The sequence below is a fragment of the Littorina saxatilis genome, linkage group LG8, assembly GCF_037325665.1.
Source record: "Littorina saxatilis isolate snail1 linkage group LG8, US_GU_Lsax_2.0, whole genome shotgun sequence".
Taxonomy (NCBI): domain Eukaryota; kingdom Metazoa; phylum Mollusca; class Gastropoda; order Littorinimorpha; family Littorinidae; genus Littorina; species Littorina saxatilis.
In genome coordinates this window covers 19857621-19870120 of record NC_090252.1, presented here as the reverse complement: position 1 = coordinate 19870120, position 12500 = coordinate 19857621, and the positions used below count along the sequence as shown (strand labels likewise).

Sequence of the window (12500 nt, the reverse complement as noted above, 5' to 3'; positions counted from 1 at the left end):
ACTGCGTTTGAATTTCTACAAAAATACACGGGTAACAACTTTTTTCCTCAAATGTTTAAACAAATGACACTGTCACTGAAATATATCAATGAAATATATCTCCGAGTTCTCCCAAACTGGCATTTTACACTTATTCTTTCGTTATGTGCTATATTTCATATTCTGCCTTCTGTCAGTTAAAAAAGGATGTTCACTAAAGAACACATGTTTCAATCCAGTGAATGTGTACCACTGTAAGCCCGAAAGAACTGACAGTATGTTCCGAAACACGCATGATAAAAACGAAACACACAGCTGTACGCAAGCGTGAGCTTCCACACTGCGGCGGCGAGTAACTCTTCCTGCACGATGATCGGCTGGTCTCAGTTTCCTTCCTTCGCGCAAAGAAGTATGGTAGATCTCAGTGTACTCTACAGTCTCCGAGTCTATCCCAAGGAATGGCACTTGGTTAAATACACTAGTTGGAAGTTTATGCATGCTAAATAGTCAGTCCAAGTAATGTTGTTGAATGATATTGCGAGCGTGTTTCGTCGGATAAGTTGCTGTTTATGTGAACTGATTTAATCGTTCTGTAAACGTCATGGGAAGCGGAATAGGTCTAAATAATGCTATTAAAATAAAGCAATTTAAGCCTTGTCTTAAATTCGGTTATGACCTGGTTCAGAACCTCACTCCGTAACAAGTAGCTAGTAAGACTGCCTGTCGGACATAATTATTTGGTTTCTTTTCTGTAGAAAGTCACAAATACGCAAATCAAGGGAGGTGAAGCTCTCAACTTCCTGTTCGTCTTGAACAATGGTGTGGTATGTCGTATTGCTATAAATTGAGAAAAAAAAAGAACATTGGGAATGTTTTTTCATTTGGGAATTGTTTTAATTTAGTATTTGGTACAAAGTATTCATAAATCAAAACATAATGAAAACATTTCGTTGGTCGATATTCCGAACTGAAGAAATTCTTCAGAAAATGTTCCCTTTTTTCACTCTTCACACAAGAGTAGAGGGTTGTAAAATTAAATTCAAACCTATGCAAACATGGTATAGTTTTGAAAGACAGAGGGAGTGAGAGACGGATGGAGAATGCGTAATACGTATTCTATTGAAAGTAATGACATTTCAACATAAACACAGACTTACGGTCGAACATGTGAAGTGAAGAATCGCCTGTAAAAATTTTGTAACAACAAAAGAACTCGTTTAATCTTCAGCAAATACCAATGTTTGTTTAAGCGCAATAAGAAGACTGAAACACACACACACACACACACACACACACACACACACACACACACACACACACACACACACACACACATACACACACACACACACACACACACACACACACACACACACACACACACACAGACACACACAAACACACATACGCACACGCACTCACATACATATGACACATGCGCTCACATATACACAGACAATTTAACATTAACTATATATTGTCCGAAAACAATCTACGAACTCAAATATCTGTAAACAAAAGCATCATCAACAACAACATTAAACCATTCTCTCTGAATTAAAAAAAACCCCAAAAAACCCTGGTACTCTTGGAAACTAGCAAACCGGCCTTAACTTTTTTAGGTAAAAATCAAATCATGGTTTAATTATTATTTGGGACGTTTCTAAAAAATGTCGCCAAATCGGTCCAACTTTTTTCGAAAAATGAAGTTTCTAAAATCGTTACTTTAATTTTAGGTCTGGAATCTGCATGTATGTATCAGTTTACAACTGATGAAGTAAGCCACCTTAATGACGAGTATTACGAAAATTATCTTCAAAATGCGAGAGCTACAGTTCAGTCGTTTCACAAACAATGTCGTATGCGTGGAAGTTACACTATGTTTGCAATGAGCCTATATTCCGCGTATTACTTGACACTGTCACCATTTCTGTGGCTGCATGTTGCCCTTGAATGCAGTTGAATGTAAATTGTCAAATAAGCATATCTTTTCATAAAAAGTCCCCCCCCCCCCCATTTTTGTCCTGCCTCGTTAGAGAAATATTGCGCGCCCTTGAACCTGTCTCTCCGGAACATGGGACGCATTCTTACGATACAAAAACATCGTCATCTCCGGGATGAATGGAGAAGAAACATTGTGAAAAGACAATTGAAAGCCCGCAGATAAACTAAACAGAGACAGGCAAATACCCGATTTTCTTTCAACACTACAGACAAGTCAGTAACTTTATTGAAATCATTGCTGTGTGATATTGTAGTCAGTTCATACAACTTGTGTCCCCAGTTCACAGCTTTCAGTTGAGATCGTCTGTTTTTTTACCCCACGTAATCAATGTAGCCACCCCGTTTTTTAATAGCAGACTGCATCTTCATTGCCTTAGTGTTCGTTACATTAGGGAATGTTTCTGGCTTTATCTAAACAGTTTTGCCTTCATTTGCTGTAGGCTTCTTGGTCTGGGGTACATATTAGTGTATTAGCTTACATATTAGTTTTACCATCTCTCCGTACTGATATTTCAATGTCTTTTGGGGTACTTTTGTTTTAGACACCTACACACACACACGTACACGCACGCGGAACAGGGTATGTTGCAACAAATTAATTGTACTTACCAAATTCGTGTATGTAGACGACGTTGTCTGTAAAATTAAGTTGATGATAGAAAGGAAATGTACAAAAGTAATATTATCCAAAAACAGATAGGCTGCCAACGTTCCAAATGTTTAGAAAAAAACAAAACAAGATTGGTAGGTTATTCGAACGCTTATTATTGACAAAACAAAACGTTACATTTACTAGTACGTCGACCCAAAGGTATTTGACGAAGACAGAGAGACAAACACTTGTGAAACAGATGATGAACTTGTCTCAAGATCGTGTGGCTCACTTGCAAAATGCCGGCAAAGTATTCTTTGCGTCAACGTACTTGTAAATGTAACGTTTTATTCTGCCACTAATACACGTTTAAATTACCTACCATTTTTTTGGTTTGATTTGTTATGTTCCGCTCCATTATCCATGTTTTAATTTACACAAAATACACTTGCTAATGTAAGATTCTTAACCAATGACGAAAGCTTTTGCAAAGACCAAGACAACAGGTTGGCCATCTCCAGTACAGTGTCGAATTAATGTGCGTATAAACTTCAAACAGACGATCATTTCTTAGCCAATAGATTGACAACAAAGCAATAGTTATTAGTTGGGGAAAACTCATCTGCAATCAACGTGTATACATTTCATTAGATGTGTGTGTGTGTGTGTGTGTGTGTGTGTGTGTGTGTGTGTGTGTGTGTGTGTGTGTGTGTGTGTGTGTGGGTGTGTGTGTGTGTGTGTATGTATGTCTCTCTGTGTTCGTGTGTGTGTCTGTGTGTGTGCGTGTGTGTGTGCGTGCGTGCGTGCGTGTGTCTGTGTACGTGTGTGTGTGTGTGTGTGTGTGTGTGTGTGTGTGTGTGTGTGTGTGTGTGTGTGTGTGTGTGTGTGTGTTTGATCGTGCGTGTACGTGTGTGTGCGTGCGAGCGTGTGTGCATGTGGTCATGAAAAGAGCACAGGATGTTTGGGATTAAAGACACAGTAAGCCTCCTGTAAACCATCACAGATACTGTCAGGCTTTTACACACAGTACAGACACCCTTTCATTTAAATACTCACCGCTTGAGAACATCCTAGGTGCCCTCCGTGGAGAGCGAGCAATTTTCAAAGAATGTATTTTTGCGTGGTTTATCTTACCCCTGAGCCATCGTGAACCCGTGTGATCCAATTTCCCTTTTTGGCTCACGTAAGTGTAGCCTATGCGATCGTAACTTTGTCTGTCTATGCGTTTGTGCGTGTGTGTGTGCGTGTGTGTGTGTGTGTGTGTGTGTGTGTGTGTGTGTGTGTGTGTGTGTGTGTCTGTGCGTGTGTATGTCTGTGGTAGAAACTTTAACATTTGACTAAACACCGAAATACTCATTTCACCTGGTTATTTTTCAAGCAACATCTTCAAAGTATTGAACCAATGATCAACATTTTGTCGGCATGTGTGTAGTTAAAGTGTGTATTCAAAGAAAACGGGTGGTGGGGTGGTTTACGGGGTTACACGCAGCTGACCGGTTTGTGTCGTGTGTGGTATGTAGACCAGGTTAGTCAAGACCAGGTTATGTAGGGGTCGCGCTAAGGATTGTGGGAAAAGACTCACTTTCCAGTTCTCACCTCTGCATTCGATTCGCCGATTCGGGGAAGACGATTTCACATTGTTCGATTTCTTAGCTCAAGAAAAATAGATAAAGAAGATACCAAAGCCAAAGGACATTTCCAACAGTTTGATCTGCACAGCGTGTTTCCAGTGTCTGCGCAGGGAAGATCAGCTGTCGAAAGCGCAGACGGTGTCGATCAGGCTGAGTCGTGTCCCCAGTAACAATGTAAGTACAGACAGATCTAGTGTCTCCCACTCATAAAGCGTGTCACATAAGCTTACTGATCATTCGTTTTGTTTAATTTCTTTCTATTTCAGCAGACACGGATATGAAAAACAGTGCTAGGCAGTCACCTCCAGTGAAATTAGTTGATCTAAACTGCCTGTAATGTTTGGATGTCTTTGTTCTTGGTTCGATTTATGTGAATTTCAAGACTTGCAGTAGAGTCTTAAGTTTACTCTGCCCGTATAAAACTGTCTACTATTTACTTGAACATGCAGATAAAAAGGAAACGGGATGAATCTGTTCTCAAAGTCAAAATTATTACGATTTTGCCTCAGTTTCAAAACATGCCCTGTCATGGTTCTGTCTGTAAAATGTGGTGTTTCTTCAGACAATTTGTGATTGCTAGATCTAGATCTGTATCGCGTTGCTTTACAGACTCCTCTCTTTGATGGTACTATTTGCTGTTTACGCACTAAGCTTATCACGATTCGTTTGGTAAACGTTTGGTAAACTCACCTTGCAACAGCTTCCTTGGCTTTGTCGGCATTTTTTTTCAAGGCAGCACAACGTAAGATTAGCTTCTGTTGGACAGCAGGTAGAATGCGAGTTTTGAGACAACGACAGTCGTCCAAAGAAAGCTTGCTGTGGAATTTTGTTCTACATAATGGCACATGTGATTCTGTATTTTTCATCGGTTAATGTTAATGGTTTATTTTTTCCTCTGTTGATTTCTTCCTTCTGAGTTGATTGTTATCATTCAAACAAGACCATCAGATAGCAAGGGTGGATCCAGGAAAGGGGGGCACACCCAAACTGTTTTTCACGAACTTGAAGGCGCGAAGCGCCTGAATTGAGGGTGCAAAGCGCCCGAAAATGCCAGGGTGGGTCGGGTGCATGACCCCCCCCCCTCCCCTGAATCTTTCTCTTTCCCTATAGGGGGGGTGGGGGGGGTCCGGGCCCCCTTTCCCGCCCCCCTCCTAAATCCACCACTGGAGAGTACCTCAGTTGCTCCCCAATGGACTGTGAATAGTGTGTTGACTGTGTTGACCGTCAGAATTATTTTAAGAACCAGGCTGCTGCAGTCAGTTGACATGTTTTGCATAATGTAGGATTCCCATGCATGCTGCATAGGTAAAGTAGCTTGTATAACCCGACTATTCAGTATCAAAACACTGTTTTTATTTGTGTAGGTTGTATTCATCACAACTAATCGTATGTTGCCTTTTGTTTCAGAAAGGAGGATAAGCTACAACAAGATCGACGCTATGTCAGATATGCCTCAGCCACATGACGACTTCTGAATTTAGATCCACTCGGCATGGTGACAAGTCTTGATGAAAAGTATATGACTGAGGACAGCAGTGGAAAAAGTGACCACATGGCAGGTACCTATTGCTTAGTGTCTGCAGTGCAAAAGACAGATACGCTGATGGTAGATTTCCAAATGAACACAGCACCCGCAGATCTACTGCTGATTTATCTGTTTGACTTCTTTTAAAAATTATACATGGAGTGAATATATGATGCGTTAGTTTTAACTCTGAGTGTGTGGTGTGTGTGTGTGTGGCGTGCATGTGCGTGTGACGGAGTGATTTGAGCTTGTGTTACTGTTTGTCGATTTCTTACGGGAGCCTTGAAGGCTTCGCCTCTTGTTTATAATGTAGTCGTCAGTTAGTAATTTGAATTCGATATGAGCTTATCTGCAATAGCACGTTATTGTGTACCTCTGACTATGCACGAAACAAACGGCTGTGGTTCACAAGAACTCTAGCGATGGCTTTTGACTGTTCAGAGGAACTGGCGATAGGCATAAACCGTCGTCTGCTACGAGAACCACGACCTTGCGTGACCCTGCTTCCGGGCTTTTCTTTTTTCCAACTTTCAAAACTTCGAATTGTACTGATCTTGTCTTGATAAAAAAAAGAATTCTTTTATGATTTAAGAATGTTTGTGTAACAAGCTGTCAATTTAGTATTTACATTTTAAAAGTTAGGTCTAGCGCCAAAACGCACCACGGTCCGATTGTCTCTGAGAAAATCCGCAAAATTAATTCTTTAAACATTGTTAGTTCTTGACGTAGGGCACCTAGGATGTTCCCGTGTGGTGAGCGTTCAAATGGAAGGGTGTTTGTACTGTGTGTAAACGCCTGGCAGTATCTGTGCAATTTTACGGGAGGCTTACTGTGCCTTTAATGTCAATTAAAAATCTATTGAAAGTGAGTCACTCACCTTTCAGGTTGATGAGCACCTGTACCTCGCACAAACCCAGAACTGCAGAGTTCTTCCACACTTTGACATACCGGCCTCTGGCAGGGGGCTTGAAATTCAGCTGATACGTGCGTCCTTCAAAAAGATGCATGGTGGAACTCCTGTCAAAAGTGTGAGCTGCATTTTCTTTTCCTCGTTTGTAAACAGTGACGTTGAATTCGCCATCGTGCAGAGTGGTGGACGTAGTATGTACACCTGCTGGTAAAGAGACGATCTATTTCTTATCTACGTTGCGGGAATTCGAATACAGTTAAACAAATAAATTAAAACAAGTCGCGTAAGGCGAAATTACTATATTTAGTCAAGCTGTGGAACTCACAGAATGAAACTGAACGTAGTCCGCCGCTAGTGCAAAAGGCAGGGAAAGCGACGAGCCTGTTTGGCGCGGTAGCGGTTGCGCTGTGCTTCACAGCACGCTTTACTGTACCTCTCTTCGTTTTAACTTTCTGAGCGTGTTTTTAATCCAAACATATCATATCTATATGTTTTTGGAATCAGGAACCGACAAGGAATAAGATGAAATAGTTTTTAAAAATGAGAATGTGACAGTGCCGGCTTTTTGTAAAAGTTGAGGCGGCCCTGTCACACCCTCATTTTTCAATCAAATTGATTGAAATGTTGGCAAAGCAATCTTCGACCAAGGCCGGACTTTGGTATTGCATTTCAGCTTGGTGGCTTAAAAACTAATAAATGACGTTGGTCATTAAAAATCAGAAACGTGTAATTAAAATTATTTTTTTATTAAACGATCCACAAATAATTTCATCGTATTCTTTGTCATGTTCTGATTTCAAAAACATATACATATGCTATATTTGGATTACAAACAAGCTCTGAAAATTAATAATATGAAAATTATGATTACAAATAATTTTCCGATATCGATTTAAAAACAATTTCACCTTATTCCTTGTCTGTCCCTGATTCAAAAAAACATATAGATATGATATGTTTGGATTAAAAACAAACTCAGTAAGCTAAAAAGAATAGACATACAGAAAAGCGTGTTATCCTGCTCAGCGCGACCACTACCGCACTATTCTGCATGGCTTGTCGATTCCATCTCCTTTGCCACGAGCGGTGGACTGACAAAACTACGAGTATGCGGACTTGGTGAAAAAAGCAGTGCGTTCAGTTTCATTCTGTGAGTTTGACAGCTTGACTAAATGTTGTTATTTCGCCTTACGCGACTTGTTTGTGTTATGTCTTCCAAAGGCTGCACTTCAGCGGTTCGAGGGATTTTTTCTCTCAAAACTTGGTTCCATTCTTCTTGGGACAGCCTTAGATAGTGTGCCTTGTTTAAGTTTGGAACTGGTTGTCGTACGCCGTACGCATTCTTTGGCATACACACGGATGTGCTTGGCAACAGTCAAATTTAGATATCAGCTTGCTCACTCATCCACAACGAGGCTGTTGATTTATTCTTTCTGTTGTCGTCTTTAAAATTGAAGCCTTAGGCAGAATAGCTTTCCTACAAAGGAATGATGAATGAACACTTTCTACCCCACCTATGTTGACCAAGTTTTTGTTTTAGCCGAGACCAGTTGTGCTGCGGCAGGTACCTCCGAATTGTAGTAACTGTGTAGAACTGTGTAGCAACACTCTGGAATGCAGGCGTTAGATCGACGTTACAGGAAGCGATTGAAGTGACTTTGTGTACGGATATACCCGTACCAGGTCAGATATAGCCATATCAGTGGGTACGGATATATTCGTACCTGGGAGACAATGAGTTAAGTTACTCGGGACTACATCTCTTTCTTTCTTTATTTATTTGGTGTTTAACGTCGTTTTCAACAATTCAAGGTTATATCGCGACGGGGAAAGGGGGGAGATGGGATAGAGCCACTTGTTAATTGTTTCTTGTTCACAAAAGCACTAATCAAAAAATTGCTCCAGGGGCTTGCAACGTAGTACAATATATGACCTTACTGGGAGAATGCAAGTTTCCAGTACAAAGGACTTAACATTTCTTACATACTGCTTGACTAAAATCTTTACAAACATTGACTATATTCTATACAAGAAACACTTAACAAGGGTAAAAGGAGAAACAGAACCGTTAGTCGCCTCTTACGACATGCTGGGTAGCATCGGGTAAATTCTTTCTCGTCCCAACCAATATTGGACTCCCCCTAACCCGCGGGAGGTGACTACATCTCTACATTTGCTGACATTACATATTGTTAGACAACATAACAAGGTGAATGTTTGAGTGCCAAATAATCATACTTACGCACTGAATAATGTGCCAACTGTAATGACATCACTATTTTCAGATTTTTGAGATCTCAAAAAAACTAAACAGTGTTAAGCAATCAGCCAAATAAAGCTGCCGTTGTTTCATAAGACGTCAGTAGAGGTAAACCAGATACACAGTAATGTAACTACTTTTAAAATACAGTTCCGATCATCTGCCACCCCAGGGAATCAGTGTTTTCACAGTCAGCTAATTACACACCACATATGTATTGTGGCATAATGACATGCTTGGGGAAAGTTAAATGTGCATCTTACAGAAACAAACATGTATCGTATGCACTATATCTGCTACTCATTAAATGATGCGCTCAGCAACATGTTTAGTTTGTAACAGTTGTTAAAATAGTAACCAACCGAGTTGGGCTCTTCGGGATGTTTGACTCCCTTGTGTGATGCTAGATCAGTTGGCAAAATGACACAAAACTGATCTTACCAGGTTTCATAATAGTCAGGCCCACGGCCCACACAAGGAAATCCTCATATAAGTCGACGAACCACCATGGAGAATGATCAGTCTCACTTGTGACAGCACAAGAAAGATTGTTCATGTCGGTGAAAAAGAATCCATCAACAGCCCTGTCAGGTCCGAAGGATGGGTCGTCCTGGTAGAGGCTTGACATTTCAACAGTCGGTCTCTTCAAGGCAATGTTCTTGAACAAACCGCCGGCTATTTCTGAATACAAAAATAAAGAAACAGTAAAAACAAATTCTCTGTTGGTTGCGCGCGCGCTCGCGCGTGCGTGTGTATGTGTGTGCGTGTGTGTCTGTGTGTGTGTGTGTGTGTGTGTGTGTGTGTGTGCGTGTGCGTACGCGCTAGCGTGCGTGCGTGTGTGTGTGTGTGTGTGTGTGTGTGTGTGTGTGTGTGTCTGTGTGTGTGTGTGAGTGTGTGTGTGTGTGTGTGTGTGAGTGTGTGCGTGCTAGCGAGCGGACGTGTGTGTGTGTGTGCGCGTGCGCGCGCGTGTGTGTGTGTGTGTGTGTTTGCGTGTGTGTGTTTGTTTGTGGGTGTATGTATGTGTGGGTATGTATGTGTGTGTGTGTATGTGTGTGTGTATGTAGGTGTGATTAGTAGTTAGGGTAGTGGTTACTTATTGTGGCTGTTTTTAGTGTCTGTTACTGTTCTGTTTTTTTACCATAATGAAAGGTTAGAGGAATAGGAAGTTTACATTAGTCCTTCTGAGTTAACGGAGGCTCCTCACGCCCACCACACACCCCCCACCCCTATAACCAGACGTAATATTAATATCAATCAGGCGAGTATAGTCTGTGAAGCAAGAAAGTCCCAATGACCAACTAGATCTAGGATTATTTGGTTTTTGATAAGCCTGTATTGCTTGAATGGTCAACATCCAAGAAACAGCCCTGCTAACATAATTTTCCGTGTAGATACTGTGACCTTGCAAATGTTCCTGGAAATTATGTCCACAAAAACTGAAGATAGTAACCTGATCCCAATTAATCGCTTGACGTAGAATGGCAAAAGATGGACTAAAGGGATTTAAACAAAATCTACGTTTCAAATCATTATCTAACATATGCTCTTACATGAACGTTATATCAAGTTGAACTTAAAAAAAAACATGTTACACATATTACCCACAAAAAGCCAGGTATCTCATGAGTATGAGTGTTGACGATACAGGGTCACAGTTGCCATGTTAATCCCACAGTGTAGTAAAGTAAGACACGATCGCTAGTGCAGGCCCATCAAAATGGGACATAGTACGTACTAATAGTGACTCCATTTTCTGTATATGCACGGTATACACAAACAACAGAAACAGCAGATGTCGTTTGTACATGTATGTTAATTATGAAAGGCTGTTGTTACCAACACGGAAATAACATGCCAACATGATTGTGTGTTTGGCAATAATGATAGCTTTAAAACAGAAATGGTGTCGCAGAAACCTTTGTAAAGACCATTTTGACGGAAACGTTCTGTTGTTTCCTCATGTTTCCTCACACCCCCAATATGATTAGCTTGTAATCGCTTGCGCTGTTTCGTCAACTTTTAGTGTACTATTGTTCACGGTCACATACTACTCGTACGTTTTTTCACAAAGTTTTCTCCACTATAACAATTTAGCAGATTAAGTTTGAAAGAGAGAGAAAGACTGTTGCTGTTTTCAACAAATTGAAGATTAAATGACCTACATACCCGTCAAATGGCGGTCGTACGGAACAGTGACCGTCTTCAACGCTCTGCCACACATCCGGGTACCGCCGATCTGAACGTAGTCATACAAACAAGATGGCGACTCCTCCAAGTCCATTCTGAGCAAAACACAAGAGCAAACATATTGATGTAGTAGTTATAAAGCCAGCACAGAATGCTCAAACATAATTGGAGACAAAGGCATTCAAACAGGAGCGAACCAGCTTGGGGCAGATAGGTAGCCAAACAAACTCGTTAGAAAGCTTTGCAAGAACGTGACTGGGAGATATACTGCCGTTGGACTTCGCCAATGACAGCTCTCTACAACTCACAGATGATTGTCCATGCTCACAACTGAATGTGATGTAGCACGTATGTCTTGCTACCCCCCCCCTTTCTTTCACGTGCAATCCCATTAAACCAGGTGAATATTCTCTACAATGGATCTCTACTTTGATATTCGGAATTTTCAGTTCTATAGCATCCGTATATTCAACACTCTAAGATGTAGGGTCTCGAATAGTATTACTTGCTGAAGAGAAGATAAATGGAGCTTAAAAAATGACCACGAGTTGATTACTGGAAAATAAACCACGAGTGGGTATTTGCAGCCGCTTGGTAATTCACGAGTGGGCGGAGCACACGAGTGAATTACCAAGCGGCTTCAAATACCCACGAGGGTTTATTTTCCAGTAATCAACGAGTTGTCGTCATTGTTATTTACACAACGAACAACACGGTCGAACATGCAGTCATGCAGACGACATTTTGTAGGCAATTTCATTTCAGCCTAATCACTCAGAGTGTCAAATGCGCGTCATTCAAATAGTCCCTATTCTTTTACTTTATTCTTAGTCTCCGACTCGTCGGCATTATACTTGTCTCGTCTAAATATCGGACCTTATTGCTACGATGAAAACACAATAGCGTTTATATAGCTATTCTGACATTACATTCTGTGTTACAATCATGTTTTTGCCAGCAACAAGGACCAGAATGGTCCATGTCGTTGATTGCAGACGATGGTTCCCTTTCCGCATGAAGCCACGGAAATAACCGAACATTGAAAAACCCACGGGCATGTATTACGGAGAAAACTCGGAATAACCGGATGTTAGCATTACGTCAATATGCTAGGAATCATATGACGTCATGACGTATTATGCTTGTCTACGTAGATTGTATGTTCGAAAGTCTGACTTCTGTTGGGAATTCGCGTGGTGAAGACTGCGGTAAATCTGTAGATGATAAGAGAACAAGGATTGTCTCAGAAGAAACGACTAAATGTTTCAGACCGGTAACTTCATTTCAACATTGCACTATATAATGGACGTTCTATGTGACAGGAGAGTTTGCTGAGTTTGTGTTAAACATTGGAGAGATCGTCTGCTAGAATCAGAGATAGGTCGCTTCAGATTGCAGCTTCTGGAAATGTG

General features: G+C 41.0%; 1 protein-coding gene across 1 annotated transcript in view; it reads right to left on the bottom strand.

Annotated features, from left to right (window-relative positions):
• The window catches only part of LOC138974544 (uncharacterized), a 220558-nt gene that overhangs the window by 196709 nt on the left and 11349 nt on the right, over window positions 1-12500 (bottom strand). Inside the window, exons 11-15 of the mRNA XM_070347259.1 lie at window positions 11068-11183; window positions 9343-9582; window positions 6609-6845; window positions 2593-2619; window positions 1137-1163 (exon numbers count right to left, since the gene is read on the bottom strand). Coding sequence (XP_070203360.1) covers window positions 1137-1163; window positions 2593-2619; window positions 6609-6845; window positions 9343-9582; window positions 11068-11183 — 647 coding nt within the window. The remainder of the gene's footprint in view (window positions 1-1136; window positions 1164-2592; window positions 2620-6608; window positions 6846-9342; window positions 9583-11067; window positions 11184-12500) is intronic.